Source organism: Calidris pugnax, unplaced genomic scaffold (assembly GCF_001431845.1).
Source record: "Calidris pugnax isolate Ruff unplaced genomic scaffold, ASM143184v1 scaffold18, whole genome shotgun sequence".
In the NCBI taxonomy this organism is placed as follows: domain Eukaryota; kingdom Metazoa; phylum Chordata; class Aves; order Charadriiformes; family Scolopacidae; genus Calidris; species Calidris pugnax.
In genome coordinates this window covers 1,098,338-1,121,621 of record NW_015090812.1, presented here as the reverse complement: position 1 = coordinate 1,121,621, position 23,284 = coordinate 1,098,338, and the positions used below count along the sequence as shown (strand labels likewise).

The 23,284-nt window shown below is 41.8% G+C and overlaps 1 protein-coding gene across 3 annotated transcripts in view; it reads left to right on the top strand.

Moving 5' to 3' along the window:
* The window catches only part of NFIA (nuclear factor I/A), a 363,025-nt gene that overhangs the window by 324,827 nt on the left and 14,914 nt on the right, over window positions 1-23,284 (top strand). For all 3 annotated transcript variants that reach the window (XM_014939240.1, XM_014939239.1, XM_014939238.1), the window contains 3 exons: window positions 1,425-1,603; window positions 4,161-4,326; window positions 12,141-12,232. In XM_014939240.1, coding sequence (XP_014794726.1) covers window positions 1,425-1,603; window positions 4,161-4,326; window positions 12,141-12,232 — 437 coding nt within the window. The remainder of the gene's footprint in view (window positions 1-1,424; window positions 1,604-4,160; window positions 4,327-12,140; window positions 12,233-23,284) is intronic.

Below are 23,284 nucleotides of genomic sequence, written 5' to 3'. Positions count from 1 at the left end.
GTACGTTTTGTCCACATCTTCAGGCTCTGAGTTTGCTAATGGTTTAATAATGCTTGAGAAAAAAATTATTAATAAAGCGTCATGTTATTAAACTGGTGATGAACAAGACTAAGAAGCAGATTTTAGCTTTTATTTAACCAAGGGCTTTTCATAACATTTGTCATGAAATGAGTGTTTACTCGTTTGTATTTGATTTTAGTTAAACTTTCCTGCATCTCTCCAATTTTTCAAAAAGTGCCAAAGGCTTTTTTTTCCCCCTCTCTTATATTTAACTTACTTCAAAGCCAACATACGAGTTTCTGTAGGATATTACCTCCCTTGCATAGCCTTTATCTAATGGGTTATGTGTGGTGTACAAGTGCAGTCTATGCACATGGACACCCTTGGAAGATGACTACAACAGCACACCAAGGGAGCAACAAGGATGTAATGGTGGCTGTTTGGTGAGAAAAAAACTATGATTTGTGGATGAGCTTCTGCTCAACCGTATTAATTGGGCATTTAAAGGAAAAGTGAATTCTCATTTAGAGGGGAAAGTGAGAATTCATAGCACCACGAATAGTGGCAGTTGCTACCTCATGGTCCAACCCAATATATCTTGAAGGCCAAGGAACTGGGCAAAGGTATCACATAACGTTAGGAGAGCAAAAGGTTCTTTGGCTGCCCTAGTAGTTCTGCTGAAATCAGCTGAGGGTAAAATCTGTCATTGCCGATGGGCTTGTGTACATTACACCTTTACACCTTCACTGTAGTACATTTTCCAGCTGGCTTGTTGGCCCATAAATTCACCAAATTAAACGTCATCCCTGAATGCAAACTGGGGGCTTGCTGAAGATTTGAGCCTAACATTATTCAGGAGAAATGTAAATGTAATTTTCAAAACGATCTTGCCACTTTGTGCATGTTCATTAGATGAAAATACGTTACTTAAAATAAATGTTCCTAAACCGAGGTGGAAAAAAAACCCCAACAACAGGAAGTGTTAGACCATCTTTAAATTATCAACCATTTATAGTGCAATATAAAATAGATTCATATGTGCAAATCCAAGTAATATGAAATGTCAATTAAATCAATCCTAATCTCCCAAATACATTTTTTTATTGCCTGATTGATTTGGAATGCTCTTAAGGTGATGAATAGTTTTCACTTTCACAAAGGAGTGCTGATTCCTTTATGCGTGTCCACTAAAAACACAGAAAATCCTTTAAAGTGTCTGGCTCCCTTTGCTTTCAGGATCTAGATGAAGTGAGTGTAGGACACAATGTGGTCTAATATATTAATTGTGAAGATCAGATGTATAAACAATACTGTACATTTAAAAAAAAAAAAAAAAGACTCAAAGTAAAACTACGGTAGATTTAAACTGTTTTATTTTCCGAAGGCAAAACTCTATATAACTTCTTTTGTTTTCTTTCCTATAGCAAGTCCACATGCAACACCATCGACTCTTCATTTTCCAACATCACCCATTATTCAACAGCCTGGGCCATACTTCTCACACCCAGCAATCCGCTATCATCCTCAGGAGACTCTGAAAGAGTTTGTCCAACTTGTCTGCCCCGACGCTGGTCAGCAGGCTGGACAGGTGGGGTTCCTAAATGTAAGGAAGCCGTTTTTATTTCTTCAGAAGTGTTTGTCCTATGTAAAATTTAACCATGGGATGATGGGATTATATTTAACAGCATGTTGCGTACAGGAACACACCTTGAATAGTCATTGGAAGGGGAAAAAAAAATAATAAAATGCTGCTACTGCAAAAATATTTGAAAAAACAACAAAAATCCTCCCCAAAAAACCACTCGACCACATTGTGGTGAAATTAACTTAAACTGTCAAAGAAGCTGGCGATACAGTGACCTTTTGGGTCCCTCCACAAATGACTTTGCTGCATGCGTTGTAACCCTAGTGGAACTAGGGTTAACAAAATATGAAGGCAGAATAATTTTTATTAATTATTTTTGAAGTTCAGGGGAGAGTGGGGGGGAAGGAGCAGGAAAAGGGAGGGTGAGAAACAGATGTTTCAGATCAGCTAAGTTCATTAAAAAAAAAAATACTGCCTTATAGCACTTTAGATCAAGTTGACCAGTACTTGAACTCAAGATGTTAAAAGTACAGTTTATTATGGTTTGTTATTTCTGTAAGCAGTTATCTTTTCCCCTTATCTCTATGAAAAATTAAGCAGAGTTCCAAAGCTTCAAATAACCATTTTCATTTTTTTTTAATCAAATAAAGTGAATCATCTTGCTATTATTGAAATAGCATTCCGGTCAAATACAGAATTTATAAATTTTATGTAAATCAAATCTAAAATAATGCTCTGAATATTTCATGAAATGTAATGCATGTAACTTTTTCCAGCCAATGAAGTAATAACTGGCAAAATTACTGTTTCTCTCCTGACATACATACGATTGAAAGTGTTAATGAGAATTAGTTTAATTATTAGCATCTAATTTATTACACTTATTTAATAAGCTATATTGTTCTCAGTGCTTTCCTTTCCCCAGCAGAAAAACTGACTCTACTTATTCCAGCCAGTCCTGGCTTTGAATAATGTCTGCAATATGTTAGCAGATACATTTATGTCTAGACAACAAATCAATATAGTGCTTTTCTTTTTCCTTGAGTATTCATTTGCTTAATTTATCCCAAACCATTCAGCATTATGAACTGTTAGCACACTCACAATGAACATGCAGCAGGGGTCTTCTTGGCAGGAAAGGGACCTAATTGTGAGACAAGATAGTGTTTGAGAGATGTCACTAATATATTAGTTTATTAAAGGTACTGGATGTTGGAAAAATAAATATCCCTGAAGGATTGCTTCTTACTGCAAACACTAGTAACTGCAGTCTTTGAAGTCAGTGGGAGTGCTGTTAAGTTAAATGCAGATGAATTTGAGTCTTATTTATGCCCTGAACCATTTTTGCTCTAGCACAAGTGTGATTTGCACCTACACGACTCGAAGGCCTTTTGTCAGTGCCAAAGCAGGTGAAAAGAAAATAAGGTCCCAAGCGTTTGCCAGTATGAGTATTCTGTCCCCAGTAATTCAGGCTAATGGAAACCCTAACAGGAATTAAAATATTATTTTCTTTAGCAGTACTTAGAATATGGATCTGTGTTTAAAGCTGAGCTTTTATCATCAATGGAAAAGCCGATGCTCAGTGCCAGAAGAACTGCAGTGAGATCAATTTGTAGAGTGCTGTCGAAAGTGATCTCATCATTTTTGTCACTAAAATGGAACACCTGATTCACAGGCTGTCCTACTTTCTCTTTATAATGGTATTTGGCATCTATCTGTATGGTTTTCAAGTGTCCAGGCTGCATTACATTTAAAATGTAAACTTCACAAGTTGGGGGAAGGGGAGGCATTTTTTTTTTTAAGCCTGCTTCTGGTTTTTGTGATATTTGAAAACACTTTTAGTTATGGAGAGGTTTTTCTGGTGATTAATTGACAGAGCACACTTGTATAGCTGAGCCCATTCTGCCCATGACTGACCACATCCCGGACTAAAGGGAGGGTGGTTTTTTTTTTCCCCCTGATGTGTAAAATGAAGCAGTTCTATGTTCGGTCGTTGCTCCATATGATCCCAGTGGCAACTAAACAGCGAGCTATACTATTCCTTACTCAATAGGGATGTGGGAGAGCAGTTACTTTAATATATACTCATACATTTTCCTGTAATAAGATATCAGCACAATTTTTAAGACCACCAAAAATGCTTGTTTTTTCTATTAATGAGCAGTATCTTTAAGAAATTTCCACTCAAGTCCTAGGCTCTGATACCCTAAGGGTATAACAGAGGCATGAAACTGGGGGATATAAGGGGTAAAAAATACTGCCTCAACCCTCAGTGAGCATCAGTTAGTGGCTGCAGGAAATAGGAAGAGTAATAGAATTTAATCCAAGGAAGTTCAGACCAGCTGCTAATAGAATAGACGTTTAAAAGTGAATATTTCCCTAGTTTCACAAGGTTCACAGAGTTTGAGACAAAATTCCTTGAAGTCAATGGAGAATTTGACCCAGCACTTTTTTTACCACCTCTCAAGTAATTGTAAATATATTGCACAGAGCCTTCAACTAGATTGTTATTACTGGAGGTTCCTAATAGCTGATTTTTAGTATAATTTTTGTCTGTTTGCTTGTTTTTTGGCAGCCCAATGGTAGCAGCCAAGGCAAGGTGCACAATCCATTCCTTCCTACCCCAATGTTGCCACCACCACCTCCGCCACCAATGGCTAGGCCTGTGCCTCTGCCAGTGCCAGACACAAAACCTCCAACCACATCAACAGAAGGAGGGGCCACCTCTCCCACTTCTCCAAGTAAGTATAGACGCAGCGGGAACCAAGGGCTAACGGCAGCACCCAACGTGTTGTGGTCACCTACTGGCTACTCAGGGATGAGGACTGGACTAGCTGTTGGGAAGCAGGAGAGCTCTTCCACTCTCTATGTGATGGACAAAATGCAGAGCTGGTTTTATATTAACAAGAAAAGAGTTAGCTTAAGGTTACACTTTTCTTTCTGACTTCGAGGGCGTTTAACGTAACGGCGGATGAGAGAAATCAAGGCCAGTAGCTCAGCTGTGACACAGACCTGGGACTTTTGGGATCTTGTTTACTGTCATGAGGAGGCAGTTTGGTATCTCGAGTCAGGCTTTAGAGGATAGATACGACATGGAAGTCAGACAAAGAGCCTCATGGAAAACATCGCTGCTTATACATACTGGGCTAAACTAACAACTCTTTTGAGTTCACTTCATTTATAGTTCTTTTGGGAATAGGTCTTCCTAGATTAACCCAGACGTCCTTCCCTAATGACTTGGTTCCCGAGCCCTGCATTTTGGGCAAGAAGCTATGGTATTTCTTAGGCCCAGGGAGAAAGCTTTAATCCTCTCTCCACCACCCACCCGGCTCCCATATGTATTTTGCGTAGCCACAAGTCAAATATACAAATTCCTGGATACACACTTGGGGATACCACTTTGGACTCACTCTGCTGGGAAACAAATGTGATTCAGCTGGGTTTGATGCTTTAAAAAAGTCTGGATGTTCAGGGAGTTAATTGTGAAATGATTTAATGAAGCTATGCTCAAACTGACATTTAAAAACAAAAGGGAAGCTTTCAGTGCTTTAATGGCAACTGTAGGGGACTTGTTCCACAGTGAAGGGAGTCCAAATAACATCCACAAACAAAAATCAATCTAATCGAAAGAGCAAATCCCTTTGTGTGCTTTTCAAGCTTATTATTTAAATGCTATATGCAACCACTGCTTGATGTGCAAAGAGGTATTCGCTATTCAGACCATGTGAAGCCTACATTTTTAAAGCTTTATATACTGTTCAGGAGATTTGCACAGGTTCCAAGGGGGCATTTGAAAAATCTGGTAGTTCTGGGAGTTTTGCATCGCCTTCTGCTATGCGATAGCGCACAACTGCAAGCTCAGCAAGATACTCTGGCTCGCTTAGAAATTAAAATGGGTTTGAGTATGAGATAGGCTGGTAAGATTGTGAACATGATCTTCTAGAATCAGGACTTCTAGAATTGATCAGCAGATTTTTGTTGAGCTACGAAGTTGATTCATTCCCTCCCCTCCGCTCCCCTTTCTGACCTTAGACCAACACTTGCGCTAGCAGGAAGTTTTGATGCTCTCTGATGGGAGATACTGTCTTTTAAGTCCTATCAATAAGATTCAGCGGCGGAATCTAAAAGGTTAATGTTTAGTCATAGTTATCACTGAACATAGACAGCAATGCCTTACTATTTCCTTGTCTTCAGAACCGGGAAAAATGAAACTAGGTCAATGTATATTTGTCATTACGGTTGTGACTCAGTTTACTGGCAGCGTGCGGTGGCTAAAAGAAAAAAATTCCCAACATCATTTTAGCAGTAATCTTAATACTCATTTTTTTGTGATACTGTCGTCATGTAAACAAGCTAAATGTGTGTCTGGCCCGATTCTCAGCTGGCATAAAAACTGATGCTTGTCCACTGGATTTCGCAGAAACCACCCATCGGTATCGGCCCGGGCTGGTCACTGCGGCTCAGCGTTCAGCAAACAGCTGCCACATTAATTGGGAAACGAGGTTTTCTCAAGAGCAGCCAGTTAGTGGTATTTAAACAAAAGATTAGGAAAATAATTACTGTTTGTTAATTAGCTACGGCTGACGTCTAAACATATAGTTCTGTACATACTCAGGCATGCATCTTCCTTTTGGTAAGGGTTTTGAATAATAGTGACTTGAGTTGTAAAGAAGCATATAATTTAATTTAGGGACAAATTTTACAGAAAAGTAGATTACAGGGAATATTTTCTAAGAAAAAAGCTTACAAGTGTACCAAAGCCAGTGGAAATGGCTGGCCACATGAAGAGTAAAACAAACTGAAGTTCCAAGCCTTGCAGCCAGAAGGGCCCACTGGACTCCCTTTAGCGTGTCACTCAGTACCAACCCTCCATTTTAACCGGTGTTTATTTTTTTCTTAACTAAATATTGGCCTTCAAATAGCAAGTGCGGATTCACCAGAGTTTCATAAAAGCCGTACACACACATAAGAAAAAAAAAAAAAGAAAAAAAAAGGTGTTTTCCATGGTTACGAACTGCTTGAGTGCCCCGGTTCTGGGAGTGTCGCTGGGTTATGGCTGACTGCCCTGCAGAGCTTTAGGATATTGGAAAGTCACTTATGCAACAAAGGCAGGAATGATGTTAGATTTTGGCCAGACTCTCTCCTTAGCTGTGTGGAGGAGAATGAAACACACACACCACCACCCCCCCCCCAAGAAAACAGAGTGAAAGGGGTTGGCATTTGCTCCGTTCTCCTTCCCTTTTTTGGTCTAGCAGAAAGCCCTCTGCAGAAACAAAATGCAGTTATGGCCCTACCAAAAATTGGAATATGGCCCTCCTGAGGGGTGCGGGAGCCAGGAGCAGCTGTTCAATACAGCATGGCCTCCTGGGAACGAGAGCTAAAAATCACAACAAGGTGGTTAATGATTCTCAGAGCAATAGTGAAACTCTCCAGCTGTGACATTAACCAAAACATGAACATTAGTGCTGTCCAAGGAAGGAAGAGCCCCTGGAGATGCACACTGGGGATTTGCCACTACTGGGTGGCCAGGCGTGCCCTGGGAGTTGAAAATTTCAGCTGTGGATCCTGTCCCTTTGGAAAGGCAGCATTTTCCTCAGTGAGATGACACAATGGAGATGGGATTTGTGAGGTTTGGAAGGGTTCATTTTCCTGCACAGAAAGCCTTTTCAATAGAACACATCCTTGATACCAGACGCAGCCCCAAAATTATCTTATCTCAGATCTCGATTTTGTTTGGTTGGTAACCCATAACAAACATAACACAATATTTTCTTGAACTTGACAGTTTCTGGGTTTAATATCTCATTGCCCAAGGAAAACACCACCTCCACTACGTGCCAGTTGGACTTTATCACTATCATAACTGAATCTGAGTGTTAGAACCCGGGCCCTCATTCCGACACAGAGTCTCAGATAGTGCCATCCTGTACACTATGATATTTAGAGAGCTTTTTTGAACTAAATGTTATTTTCTGAGGTTCACAACTCTACATGGGGAGAAACTTAGCGATTTTCCCTTGTTGCGCAAGATCGTTATCGGTTAATGTCCCTCTTCGCAAAAGAGTTTTCGTGTTAAATAGCATTTGTGTCAGGATGAGAAGAATAATCTTGTGGCTGTAGTACTGGATTCATAATCAGATTGGATTTTTCTCCCTTTTTTCGCTATGCATTGACTGAGCACCCTCTGGGCAAGCCATTTTAGCTCTCTCTTCGCTCCTTTCCCCATCCATAAAAAAGAGGGTGATGACTGTATCAGGATGAGAAGAATAATCTTGTGGCTATAGTACTGGATTCATAATCAGATTGGATTTTTCTCCCTTTCTTCACTATGCATTGACTGAGCACCCTCTGGGCAAGCCATTTTAGCTCTCTCTTCGCTCCTTTCCCCATCCATAAAAAAGAGGGTGATTGTCTCATTTAATTTGTTAGAATTTGCAGTTCCCTCTCAGATGCTCAGCTGCAGAAGGCATTGCGGCAGGAATTGCTGTATTGCACCCCGTTCCTCCAGTTAATCCTCTTACTACAACTCCACAACAGCTAAACTGACTCCTAGATCTTCATGAAACAGTACAGTTCTTCACATAAAGCACATGTGCTTGCTGTCTTGGTCTGTAAAAGAGAGACCTAGTGGTACATCAGATTATAGCTCACCCAATCATCTTAACAAACCAAAAGTTTATCCTTTTATTCCAGAACTGGCTGGTAAACAACACACTCCTATACTTAATAGAAATTATTTCAGGAAAGTGTATTTTAAATTAACATTCTCCTACTGCAGGCAACTTTAAAATACGTGACGTTCCCAAAACTGTTTGTTTGTCTTGTCTTTCATACAATTTCTTGCCATTTTGGCTAAATATCAAAGCTGTCTGTGTGAGCAAATGTTCTTTCTCTGCCAGCTCCTGTTTTGCTTGTTCCTGAAGTGAAGCATCATAGCGAATTTGTGGCATCACGTTCATTTCCTTGGCTACGGGCTATGATGTTGCAAACAATTCTTAGTGAATTCCAGTAGCAGAAAGACGAGGCTGGGCAGGAAGATGTTCCTGTTCAAGCCCAACGGGCCAGCTCTCAGCTAGTGTAAACTAGTGTAGATCTGTGCAGTTCCCATGGAACAAAGCTGATAAAGATCAAAAGATCTGCCTGAGAGACCTGGCTTCTGTTCCTTGCCATGCTTTGGCTCTTCCCTTTCCTAAGAAGGAGTTTGAAGACCCCACCATAGGTTTAGCCTATGTACACTGTAACATAATATGACCCCGCTTTAAACAGTTAGAGCAGTTTGCCCCATCCTAATCTCAGGACAGGAATCAGAAGTGGTCGAACTTCCAGGAATCCTACCTCCATGTCAATAAAGGGTATTTGTATGAAAACAGTAAAATACAGCTAGAATCATAGAATCACAGAACCATAGAATTGTCTCGGTTGGAAGGGACCTTTAAGATATCTAGTCCAACCATCAACCTAACTCTGATAAAAAAACCCATCACTAAGCCATGTCACTAAGCACTATGTCAACCCATCCTTTAAATACCTCCAGGGATGGTGCCTCAACCACTTCCCTGGGCAGCCCATTCCAATTCCAATCACTTTCAGTGGAAAATTTTTTCTTATATGCAATCTGAACCTCCCCTGGTGCAACTTGATGCCATCTTCTCCCATCGCCTGTTCCTTGGGAGAAGAGACCAACCTCCCCTGGCAACACCCTCCTTTCAGGGAGTTGGAGAGAGTGAGAAGGTCTCTCCTCAGCCTCCTTTTCTCCAGGCTGAACACCCCCAGCTCCCCCAGCCTCTCCTCACAAGACTTACTCTCCTGAAGTTGTGTTGGTGATGGTTTAAGCAGCACTGGGTACTGCTCTCTTTTCTGAACCAAATTTCACTGCAACACGAGTCACGGCTAATGAGTGTGCCATGTCAATTTAATATTCTGTGCCAAATTGGCCCCTTAGAATGCACCACCATCTCGTGATATTTTACAGTGAAGTGGGATAAGCATCTTGGGAGAGTCCAGTGTAAAGCCTGCTCTGCGTATATGTAGTTTTGGTACTCTCCACTGCTTGGCTCTAGCAATGTAGTTATATGCCCTTAAGGAAATACCAAGCTGACATCCGTGTATTTTCAGAAAGCAAGTTAAACGTAGTTTGAAGCATTATGGAAGAAAGGTATACATAGTAATTCACCCAGCAGGATTTATGGGGACTTTTGCGCATATTATACAGTTTTCAAATGTTTTAGAATTTTTGTTTGAAGAGGGAAAGCATTTAAAACAGCGTTCTGATGGTTTCCCTTTGATTTCCTACCAAATATCACAGCAAAACTATCTGCCAACAGAGAACTGTAAACAAGATCTTGAGTTCCTTCCCTTCTGAGTGGAACTTACCTGCTCCAAGGGATTAAATGGCCTCGCCACTCATTCTGCTTCCTTAAAAGTAGACCAGAAGAACCAAACAACAGATGTTTGGGTTTTGAGCTTTAAGTTAATTTTCCCCACTGCAGAAGGAATTTTTAGTCTTGCACGACATAGGGTTGAGTAGTTAGTTAAAAAAAAAAAGAAAAAAACACCATAAAACATTACAGAAGAATCTTAATACGTGGCACTAGCAACAGAGATATACCCTTTGCAAATTTGTGGCTTCTTTGAATTATTAAGCAAATTAACATGGTAAAAAGGCAAGGAGCACATCTCACCAAATGTACTCAGTTCATTTCTTCCTTGATTTGCAGATACGAATAACAACCACTGTACCTGTTCGTGCTCTAATATGCAAGCTGCACTGCAATTTGCAAAATCATCTCAGAAAGATGAATTAGTGCACTTAAAAATTCCTTTAAAACTTTGTGAAGGAACAGTGTTACTTGCATGAATTTCGCAATGACTAGCAAAGTGTTAGCTTTTTCTGGAGAGAAAAGCTCACCTCAGTGGAAACAACTGGGAAGAATTCATTGTAGAAGCCAGGAGTGCCTTATCTCCCCTCACATCAGTAAGAAATGAAGATGTGCAGTTCCTGGGGTGATTTCAGGGGAATGCATGTTGAGAAGGTGAAGCTGTCTGTTATAATTGTTAGCATTTGGAGGCATCATGAGACATTTGTGAGACTTGGGCAGAGAGGGGAGGATGCGGTTCTGCATGCTTATAGGGCAGGTTGGGCATTGCTCGATGAGAAATCCTGTGCAGGCTGTTAAACACAGGGAGTCCCTGAGCTAAAAATGAGCAGAGGGTGGGAAAGGATATGAAAATGTAAATATGTGACCTGTTTTGACTTTTCCCCATGCATCTGCTTATGGCCCCTGTAAGAGAAAGGAGAGTGGATAAGGTGGAGCATTGGGCTGATTCAGTACAGTCTTAAACCAAAGGCTCCTCCAATGTATTGCCTCTTCACCAAACGTTTTGCCTTCAGAAAGGCAACAGGCTCTCATCTACACAGACACCTCAGTGTCTTCTCTGACTCCTAATGTGCTTTATTTTTTCTGTAACGTTGAGGCCTGAACATTATGTTTAGCCTGACTGGAATTTGGCAAGTAACTTTCCTTTTAACGTTGTTTTCTGTCTCTTCATTGGACAGTTAGATTGTCTGGGGATTTTATTCAGCAGAATGCATTCCCATAAATATATTTAAAATAGACAGAATCACTGTTTGTATTAAGGCATCTATTTAGGTTATTTGAATTTAGATCTGAACGTGCAAAAAAACTGACCAAGGGAGAAGATTGCATGGGGGATTTTCAAATGAGAGGAGGACTGAAAATTGCATTGAAAGCTTTTGGATGTGGAAGTACGTGGCATTGTGGACAGTTGCAGTGGAGAATATAATGCAACAATAAAATCATTAAAGTACTTCAAGTTTGGAAGTAATCTGGGTTCTTGGCTTGCATTGCATTTAATAGCTTTACATTTATGGGAGCCATTCCAGTTTTTAAAGGCAGCTTCAGCCTTCAGACTGATTGCACTTACCACCCCAGTGAAACTGCAACCCATTAATTTTTTACCGAAAGGATCTTCCTAGTTTGTCAAACACATCAAGTGAACATTTTAGAGAGTGCAGACCACAGCAGTATGAAAACCAAAACTTTCTATGGGGAGAGAATGCTGGATTAGCATGAAATAAGGGTCTGGTTCTGTTAATAAGCGCTTTAAGTAATTCACTGCGATACAGAACCCCGCTAAAACCAGACATACCCCAGATTGGAGTGAAAATGGTCAGGCAATACCAAGACATACAGAAGCTCCTTGTTCTATCCTGGTGTGGAAAGGTCTCCAGTGGTTCTCCCATGGAATGGAGACCAGTGGAGGTGATCCCAGCACCTTGTCCCCAAGATGCACACCGTGGCCATCCTGCCTGGCCAGGAGCCCTCTCCCACCAGCCCGGTCCCCTCCGTGTTTATATCCCCATCAGTAAGCCCAGACCTTTTCCAGTGTCTAAACCCAAACTCTCGCTCTCTAAAACGTTTGCACATTTCTATGTTAAACATCTGCTTAGGTGGCTCTGAGACAGTGTGTTTTGGTGTTGTTCGTGTGCAATCTAGTGCCGCTTCCTCAACGCATGTGTCCCTTCCCTTCACAGCCTACTCGACACCCAGCACCTCCCCCGCAAACCGATTCGTCAGTGTTGGACCACGGGATCCAAGCTTTGTAAATATCCCTCAACAGACTCAGGTGGGCCGCTTTCGACTTCTCTGTATGCCTGCAGCCTCTTCTTCTTCAGTGTCCTCTAACGTGTCCCCGCGGAGCCAGCTGCATTGGCCGCTGTCACTTCACCCACATGGTCTCAGTAACTACAGCGAAATGTCACTTGCAGTTTGTTTGTCTGTTGTGTTGTTGGTTGTTTTTTTTTTCTTTTTTTTTTTTGTTTTTTTTTGGGCTTATGTAGTAATAACGCTGCTTTCGTAACTGGAAGGACCTCTCTTGCTTTCTAAGATGCTGGCTTCTAGTGCAGTTTTTTTCCTCGAGGGCTGGGTTTTCAAAGATTTTCGGTGCATTTAATTGCATGTGCAAAAGGAGCTCGGAGAGATGCATCAGGTCACAGGGCACCTTAGTCCCCCACCAGGTACAATGGGAGATGGCTCCAATGACTTCCATGAAAAAAAAAAAAAAAAAAGAAAAATAGCCTGGAATTCCTGGTTGGCCATTTGCATGGTGGGCTTTGAGCGAGCAGGAGAGTTTGTAATCACGAGCACATCTGTTTCCTTACACAAAGAGAAAAAAAAGTCCAGTGGAGGCAGGCCTATAAAGCTGGGTTAACTGAATTCATAGTCCTGCTATGGTCAAATCAGAAGCTCAAGTAAACATTTGTGTTTCTTTAGGAGAAGGACGAGGTTTAAATGTGCTTTTTCCAAGCTGTATCAAATTCCCAGGGTCGATTAAGAAAATAGTTGTTGGCAGTTTTGTTAGCAGCTAATTTGAGCCAGATGTTGAAAAAATTAAGTCTGTGCTTAATATCACGTTATCATGGGGGAGAAGGTAGAAAAAAGTGAGCAGAACTAGTGCTTTAGGACAACTGTAGTTTGTAGTTTAAAGTGACTGACTGACTGTGCTACAATTCTTTTAAAGGTCAACAGCAAGAAATACTTGTAATTTTGTTTTGAGCCAGCTGCGATGACTAAAAAGTAATAATTCAAATAACTAGCAAATTGGGGAGCGCTCCTCTTAGCTCTCGTAAGTTCTTTCAAATCGTTTATATGCATCTGAATAATTAGCATACAGATTAATGGCTGTCAGATGCCACGGTCCAGTATATGCATTAAGACAGACTCGTTGTCACTATGGCTCCAGCACCTAGGCTGTCAACGAAACACAGGTCACTCATTATGGAAGATTTTCAGTTTGCAGGGCTGCAACCAGATGCCTGTGAACACAATGTGTTTTCTTGCTATCTCTTCTTTGTGTACAATTTGTTAGGGGCTTTAGTTTATAGCTCTGTCGACAGCACAGGTTAAACTCCATCGAATCTCAAACCTTCTCTGCATTAAATAGGGTCACAGAAAGTACACCAGCAGTGTAGAGCGGGGATTTTAACCCATCAGGTTCTGATTTTTTGTTTCATGCCTGAACAAAACACAGCCTGCACCCCACTTTTCAGGCCTCTTCCTTTATTCGGTTCATGGACATGACAAGTTTTCATGCACCTTCACATGTAAATCCTATTTCTCCAGTCGTTTTGGAAACAACTGGAATACACAGAAATACACTGAAATGGGGAAACAGGAATGTTAAGGTATACTGTTAAAGTCCTTAAGCATTTGGTGTTTTCCTTCATAGCTCAGGAAACTTGAAACCCTTTGGAGAATGCTACTTACCTTTTCCAGAAGACTTGAAAAACTAGTAGTTGGTAAATTGATTATGTAGTGAGACACAACAGTATTAAGTCTGCAAAATATTTTAAACTTATTTGCGTCCTGCAGCCTAGGTTTCCCAGATAAGTTTGTTGACTGTAAACTTTTATCCTCCTTATTTATGACTTAAATCATTTTAAAGTGCTCTAGCCTTACTTTAAGTGCTTCTATGTAATGCAGTGTAGTGAATAACAATGCTGCTCAGTGAAAAACAATACTCAAGCAGAGCTTTCAATTAAAGTCAAACATGCTGCAGTGGGTAAGGAGACTGACTTCCAGTCTCTGACTCCAGCTGCATCTCCGTGCTTCTATACATCATTACACCACTACAACCCACTTGATACTAAATATATAATTTATCAGCAAAACTCACTACTTATTCATGAAACAGCTCTGAAGTCGACTGTGTTTTAAATCAGAGAAGTGAGGTAAAAGTACTAACTGCAATGATTTGGGATTTACTTTGCGTCCCTCCAAACAAAGACACGGTTTTGTACTCTTTTTGCAGGGCATTGGTGTATAGGCCGATCACTTAGGATCTTTTCAAAATGAAAATATAAAAACACATAGGACTGGGTTATTAAAAGCAGCTGAGGTGGCTGCTTTCCATCAGGATTTTTTATAGTACAGTCAGAGTCAGCCTAAGATACGGGTCCTGAGGACCAGTAACTGCCAGGCCACACAGCTCCCTTAGACAAGAGGAAGCAGAGAGCACTCAGAGCTTCTGAAAGTCAAGCTCAAATAGAAGGGTTAAGCAACTCTTTACTGCTGGTTCAACAAAATAAAAATGAAGGCTGTATCTGAACGTCTGCTTTTTTAAAATTACGGTGCAGCTACAAGCTCTAAGAAAACATTATGGTCAGCGTTTTGGTGGCTCTGATTTTCTCTTCCAATTGGTGGGTCATTTGAGTAACGCATCATCGCTATTAGGCTTAAAATGCTGCAAAAGTGAGTCTGTGCACGGGGATGTGACAGCGCCGTTCAGCAGAAGTCACATTTCCCATACATGGGCATTCACAGCCTTTCACAGAACATTGGAATAAAATCACAGACAAATGTACAACAACATGGCTGGGTTTGAGCAAGGATCATTCTGTCCTGGGCTGTTTTTAAACAACCAAAACCAGTACATGCCTTTCTTAATGGGCATTATAAAAATTAGCAGTAGACATTTCCATTAGCAGCACATTCTAATTTATGTCAGATTGCGTCAAATACAATCCCTTACAGGAATTTTATAGAAATTAAATAGTATTTTATTTAGAAAAAGGCCGTGTTTCTGTGTCAACAAAGGTTGTAGCAGGATGACAACTCCATGACAGAAGAGCCCAGGAAATAAACTGACTTAAGTCAGTAGTTCTGATTCGGTAACAAAAGCCCCCAAAGGGCTGTTGGCTTTGTCTGGTTTTAGCAGCTTTCAAACTTTTCAGTTGGTTTGTTTTTTCAGACACTGCCCCTGCTTACCCCATCCATCACTCTGCCACTCCAGTGGCTCACCGTATAATTGTCCTATCTGGGGGGTTATTCGAATCTAAATTTCTGTTTGAGCTATTAGGAGAAGCACTTGACTTGGCATCCTCTGTATATGTTGACAAAAAGGCACAGGTGTTGTAACCTTTGCTTGATAAATCATTTACTTTTGCTACTTGACTCGCAAGCAATATGGGGGCATCAGCTTTTTAACTGCCTTTTCCATATGCAAATCAGAAATACAGTATGCCTGGGGTACACAGTCTTTAGTTTCAAAAGCGAGCTGGTCTAGATACCTCATGACTAAGTAATAGATACTTCTCTCCTATCGCCAAGGACTTGTAATAAGGAGAGTGGTTGAGGAATGGGAAAGCACCATCACACTAATTAGGACTAGCCTATCAGTAGCAACACCACTAATAAAGAATAAAGGGTTCTGAGGTTTGGGCTGGGTTTTTTGGTTTGGTTTTTTTTTTTTCCTAACCAAGCGACTAAAGTAATTGTGAAACACAGGATATGTGCTCAGAGCTCAGAGCTAACACCGAACTAGCAACCTGCTCTGTGTGACCGGAGTTTGCATTGCTCTAAACAGTGTTTGCTGATCTCTAGTGCCCTCCCTTTGCTCTACGCTACAAAATTCCTTTAGGGATCATAAGTACTCAGCAGCTCCACTTCACACTAAACGTTGTTTACTAGGCTGAGTCCTGTTTGCCACCTACTTACCCTACATCTTCCTGGAAACTGTACTTTGGATGCTAAAAACAGCTCCCGAGCAACACATACATGCCTGCTCAATCCAATCCCTCCTACCTGCCAGTAGCCCCTGTGCCTTCCCCAGTGAGGTTACAAGGATGCACGGAGCAGAAACTGCCTCCCACTGCAGGCACCTGGGCAGAGGATCAGCTGCTGTACCACCTGTGAGAACCCAAGTGGTTTCCTTCTCTGCACTTAAGAGAGAAAGTGTATCATGCACCCTCTTGACGAGCCATTTCAGGAAAAATCCCTCTGTAATCTAAACATGCTTCGTATCAGATCCATCCCAGTTAGTTTTTAAAACTTAGTTAAGCGCAGAACCAAATAGTTATTGCTTTAACTTTCTCTAGGAAAAGATAAAACTATGTTCTAGAAGAAGAGAAGTAGAAGCTCTTCCTACTTCTGCCCTTTGCTCCCAAAGCTACAGTTGGATGGTGGATAGTACACCAAGGGCTCATCTTTTCACACTTTCCCTGGTAGGGACCCAGCTACAACCAGGCTCTAGATAGAGCTCATCCTTTATAATGTAAAAGAGTTGAAACAAAAAGCCCATGACTTACCCAGCACACCACAGCAAAGCATAAGAAAAACCTCAAAAGTCAAGTAAGCTTATCTAGGCAGCAAAACGACGAGTGTGAACACCAGTAAGGGCAGAAGCACAACCACACTGTTGCTACCAGCCTTATAAAGACCAGGTACATAAAAGCACGCTGTGAAATAGATCTATACAAGAATAAGTTGCGGGGGGGGGCGGGGGGGAGGAATTGCTGAAGTCTAGCAAAATGTTTATAGTAGAAGGAAATTGCTAACTTTAGATCTGCTCCTGTCCTCTACCTTCCTGAATTAGACAGTGGTATCTTTGTAGCTTCTTCTTTTAGGCTCTTATTTATCTCTAAAAAACCACCTTATGCCTCAGGTGCATATCCGAACCTAATTGTACGATTACTTTCTTTTCAAGAGACAAGGGAAAGACTATTTTACTTCCCCCCAGATCCTTTCAGAAGGCGAACTGCAGCCTGCCATTTTTCACGGGCAGCACTTTAAAACAAAGGGCAGGAGGGAAAAAAAATGAGCTTTACGCCGCGTCCTGTAGGTTAGCAGATGTGAGCTCTGTCAGACGAGGGAGGGGGGCAAATTCCAGAGTAGATGGTCCTTCTGTGATAACAGGCAGTGGCTGCTGCCTGGACGCTTTAATTCAGAGGGACGTAGTGCAGGTGATGCCCCTCGCTGCGGCGGGAGGTGGGGAGCAGGGGGGAGGCAGGGAAGGGGTCTCACAGGTAGCGGGGCCCCAAAACGTGGAGGGTTCATAGATCAAAGTCAGCACCTCGAACGGGAAACTAATGCAGCTTCTCCAGAGCTCTCGCTCCTGCAGCTGAAACAGCATAGCTGTTTTGTGCCCAGGTTCCATTGCCACCCTATGGAAGAAAGAAACCAGTGCACACGTTTATATTTTTTTTTTCCTATTGACAAATGAAACACGTGTCCTTCGCTTCACGGGGATTCCCCGTTTTTTGGCTCCTCGCTGAACCCCTGCCCTTTGCAGCGTGAGGGAAGGGACGCGGGGCTGCCCACAGCGCGCCCAGCTCACGTCCATGTGCTTTATTAATGAGCACCAGGAGCCACCGCCTGTCCTTTTCGGCCCCCTTCTCTCTTTCTCCCCTTTCCTGCGCCCGGGAATGACTGAGGTCAGCACCTGCTGGCCCTGGGGGAAGAAGGCGAAGGTCAGGATCTCCTGGTATCGCTCCCAACAGCTGAGCCCCCGCTTCGCTTCCCCGAGCAGCTCGTGTTCAGAACAAGGGTTACGGGCTGCGTGCGGCTCGTCCGCGGCGGTGGACGTGGAGAGAACATGAGAGGCTCCAGGAACCAGATCAGGCCTTTTATTTTGGGGGTTCTGAGCAGAACTATTTATAAGCCAGGTCAGCGCTACGTGGTGCTCAGGTGACCGCTCCTCCCCAGGATAAGAATATTTATCCTCGAGGCTGAACGTACTGCTTGTGTTTGAGCGTGAACGAAGATGAAGGACACTAGTTTGGAAGCATTGGTTCAAATCAGTTCAGCTCCCTAAGAAGTAGATATTCCATAAAAGAACCTCCCTAGGCCAGCACACGTGGCTTTAGAAGAAACTAAACTGCAAAGCACTTTTAAGCAGAGATTTGACTGCCCATTTCCTTCTCTTGGCCCATGGCAACAAAGGTAGTGGCAGGTTCAGAACATCAGTTAAATGCAGGAATAACATCACTCCTGGGTAAAGAACAGAAATCTGCAGGGACTAGGTATAGAAACACAGTTTGGAATGTGGGACTGCTACTTTCTAGGGCTTCAGAAGTTAGAGGGATCACTCTCCCAAAATCAGCAGGGATCTGTGGACTTTCCCAATGGAAAGCAAGGGCTCTCCTCCAACACCCAGAGCAGAGTCACACAGTGCCCAAAGTGCCATCTGAATTCTCAATTGCTCCTCAGCCTATGTGGGCCCCATACCCCCATAGATTGCTTTCCTACTAGTTCCTTGCAATACATGTCAGAAATGGGGCACACAAAACAAAGATCAGAAACAGGACCATTATAATGAACAGTTGAGCGTGTGAGAAGGTGTATATATATATGTGACCACTTAATTTATAGCAATTGCCTGAGTATTGAAGAAGGATGGGTTCTTGTGGGCTTGAACCTTATTATGACCACTGAAAGTTTTGATCACTGAGCAAAAAGTGTTTTGTTGCAGAACCAGTGGCACCAAGCTGCCAACACGTGACCTGAATGTTGGTGCTGTCTTTCATCTTTCACCCAAGAAGGAGCTACACTGGCCTGATCTTGAGAGTGGCCTGGAGATGGCTCTAAAAATATAGTTTTAGTCTAGAAAGAGTAGCTGGAAAATGCAGTGTCAATCTCTATCAAGGATCAGCAGGTCTTAGAGCTGGGAAGCTGAAAGAAAGTTTCAGATCCTGCCTTTGCTTTGTGGTTGGCCGTATTAAACTCGCTCTTCTCTTTTGTTGGCTGAATCCTTCACTGAGCTAAAATTGAGATGGTTGCACCATGACGGGAGCAAAGAGCCCGCTTGTGGCCGTGGTGCTCTTGATGTGCCCCCATCACATAATAGATCTGTTGCCACATGTCCCCAGTGCAGCACGAGTGTAAACGTGCTGCTCTGATCACAGTTGCTAATGACAGTCCAGAGCGTGCTCCACAGAGAGGAGATACAAAGGTGACCAGAAATCAGGGTCAGTCCCCAACTCCCATTCCCTTCAGTTCACAAAGCCCCTTTAATTGAGCTTTCGCGCAGAGGGGCAGTAGGAAATTTTGCTCTCAGATCAGTTCTTAAAAAGCAACAGAGAACAGTGTGCCTCAAGAAGAAAGCAGATATTGCACTATAAAGGTAAAGATTCATAGAAAACTTCCCAGTACCATCATGTGGCCTCATCTTCAAAGTGGGTTGGAGCCAAATCAGTCCAGAAGTGCCTGGGTTAGTCCTCAGCAGGGGGGATCCTTTTTTCCTGTACTTTTTCTTCCTCCTCCTCGCAGGCTCTGGTGAGCAGTTCATACCTTTTTTTTGAGGGGGAAAGAACACTAAGCATCCTATTTCCAAGAGATACAGCATACAGTTATTTACAATGGACATAGTCGAATTTCCCAAACTAAGCAATTAAACTTACTGCATTTTCCCCCCCTCCTTACAATAAACAGGAAGCCTGTGCATAAGGCACCCTTTCTGTGGGTTTTATGGCCATTACTTATGCTCCACAGTAGGGGAGAAGAGAGAGAAGAAGTAAGTGTGGGCCTGGTGGGAAGAGTTGGCAAATGCAGAAATATGATGAATGAGCTGGAGAGATTTAATTTCTTACTAAATTCTCTACAAGCTGTGTAACCTTTCTTTAGCTAAACAATTACTCTAAAAGGCAATGATTTTCTGCGTTTTCATTGAAAAGTCTTCATAATAACAATGGCCTATGTTCTCCTTCTTGAAGAACGTCTGCCAAAAAACAGTTTTCTTTTTTCCATTCAGCAGGAAACTTTCTTTTATTTTTATTTTTTCAATCTCATATTCCCCGCTAACATGGATTTACAAGGCCTACCACTTACTGCATGGGGCTGGGAAGAAGCTTCCCCTCAGGCTAAATCATTTTGGTCCATCTCCTTTATGGGGCTTCTCGCGTCTTCCTCCCAAGAGGAGTGCAGCCACTGTCAGAGACATAATACCAGACCCAAGTGACCATTTGATCTGACAAAACCTGACAGTCCCTATGTTCACAGGTACAGAGTACACGGAAAGGGAGTCCCACATTTGTTTTTCCAATGGACAAGCAGCAGTTCTTGCTGCTGTTGTGGTGGGTGCAGGCGAGAGGGGCACAGGTACTGACTTCAGTTTTTGTGGTTAGAAAGTTCTTCAGTGGGGAAGAATCATAGAACTGTCTAGGTTGGAGGGGACCTTTCGGATCATTGAGTCCAGATCTTGAAATTCATCGGCCACGGCGCTGACATGATTAAATCAGAGTGGGAGCAGATCCTCGCTCAACCACAGGGTCCTGTGACCCACTGGAGCATCTTGAGGACTTGGGGTATTGTGAGGGCTTTGGAGATACAGCACAGGCAGACCGCTTTCCTCCTGTGCTGGTGTAAAGTACACACACACGTGTGTACACACACACACACAAATCAAACAAACGAGTATAAGGCAAGATTATAGTTATGCGCCTCGGACTGCTTTTACTTGACTTGGCCCATTTCCTGGCCACCCCACGCCCGCCCCCAGCCTCCATTGCAGATAATGCTGTATTGGATTAGTCTGCCTCGCTGCTGCATCAGGTCCCAGATCGATTTATTGACTCTGTCAGAGTGGCTAGTACAGTAATTGTTACAAGAGCAGAATAGAAAGCAAGAATGTGTCCCCATAAAATATAAAAATGACGTTTTGTTCCTTCTTTCCTCTTTTGCCCTATAGATCTTTATGTGTTTACACAGTGGAGAGCACTTTACTTAAGTTAATCAGCTCCTTCTACATTATTAATTGCGACAGTTAGGGTGCTACACGGCGGCAAACGTATTATTGAAAGCATTGATCTCACACTCACGGGTGTGGACCTGAGTAGGTTCTGTATTCCTTCCCTTCTCTTGCCACCGCTTTAGGGTACTATCAAATCACATTTCCCTGACTGACAATACGCCATCGATACCATCGATTTGGGAGAGGGACAGAGAGATGCACATGAGAAAGAAAGGAGGGCGCAGAGGTTCGGCGTGTTCTGTAGGCTTGGAAGTTGGTAATCACAATAATTACATGTCTGGCCTGATTTCTCTATTTTGTAAAGCATAGTAACTTAAGAGCTGAAGTTTCCTAAGTGTTGAAGATTTGCAGAGATGGCATGATGAGACCTTTTAAAATGCATGTAGAATGTATACCCTTAAAGAAAAGACATACTGACTTTTTACAAGGGTTTTGGAAGTGCCTTTGAAAGACATTTCATGAAAGTTCAGCTTTCGCAGCTGATACCTATATGAGCTCCATAAATTCCACACAGCCTGACAAACTCCAGTAGGTGTCACATGTGACCTGGATGGAAAAGGTCAGCAGCTGAATTTATGACTTTTGCATTTACTGGAACATTAAGATTTTTGCCAACTGCCATATATACTTTTTAACAATTCTGCAATCAAAGGATTAGGACCACAATCTACAATGAAGGTCAAAAACTAAAGGCCACGATCCCTACATCCTTCCCAATGGATAGGCATTAAGCTGCCTCTATTCTAAGAATCACCTTTGCTTAATGGCCTTACCGTGGAGGTCAAGGAATAAATAAGCTCCAGAGGTGAACACCTTGCAAAATAGACTGTCTTGCCCTGAAATTGATACTAAGTTCCAGAAGAAGGGACCAAAAGATAGAAGCCATTTCTTAACAGAGATGGACTCTCCAGCTTGCAGCAGTTTTCATGTTCCAGGAACACCGAGCATCACCTCCCCCGGTGCTGGACTATCCTATACAAATTGAGATATCATAAAGGGAAGGATTTGGACTTCAAAAGAAATACATCAAAATAACTACAATTTTGTTAAAACCTGTTCACATTTTAAATTTAACCAAGGTGTCTGTTGTTAGTAAGGATTACTAACAGCATGCCAAGTTGTAGCTTTCAAACTTTACCTGGTTTTAGTTCAGAACAACAAAAGTTAGCATCTTCTTTTAGGCACTTGTTTTTATAGTACATTCTACTTGAACAGAGGTAGAACTGGAAAAGTATAATCCAAAACCAGGATACTTTTAAAAAGGAAAAATCTAATATTAATAAATCAAGAGGCTGACCGTGAACATGTCTTGTAGGCTTGCCTACGTAGCCCTTAGTTACTCTGGTTATTAATATTCAATTTTGAAAGCAGTACTGACACTATAATCATAGTATTTTCAGGCGTATTCACTTGCATGATCCAACTCTTACATCTTCTATACAAATACCAGTTACTACACAGAGGAGATGCAGCTAAATACATTTTGGAAGCCAATGAAACGTAATTTTAATTATGAGCTAAGAGTAAAAAAAATCACTACCAATAAAATGCAGCCACCTTTGAGACTGAACACAATAATTTCCGTATTGTGTTGGAGCAGCTTTATACAACCTTAGGTATTCTTTTGTGCTTTTGCTGTAACTACATCTTTTTAAATATGACAACAGAAGAAGTAGTTTTTTTTAAAAAGGTGATAAAGTTAAATATTAAATTTGGATGTGAGCACATCCTTGCATGTGCTAAACAATGATATTTGAGATTTTTTTCAGGAGCACCTTTACATATAATGTTCTTTGCTTGGCCCTTCTCTGTTCTTTTTTGGAAGGACTTTCTTGTAGTCTTTTGGGTTAAAGATGGTGTCTGTGAATCTATGGTATTGGACCTGACTGTACATTCATTGAAGTTGATGAGAGTACGAGATGGAAGAGTTGTTGTTGGCAGCAGTTTGTTTTAGAAATACAATAATATTTTTGTTTAATTATGCTTGTGTTTTGATTATAGCTGGGCACAGTAGAACAAATCTAGTCTTTTTCAAATAAGATAGAGGTTAAAATTCACATTTTCTTCATGGGGAGGGCTCACAGTGCAGTCATCATGTATCTCTAGAGTTTTTATTTTGTGGCTACAGGTTTTATCTCTCGGTGACTCCACAGC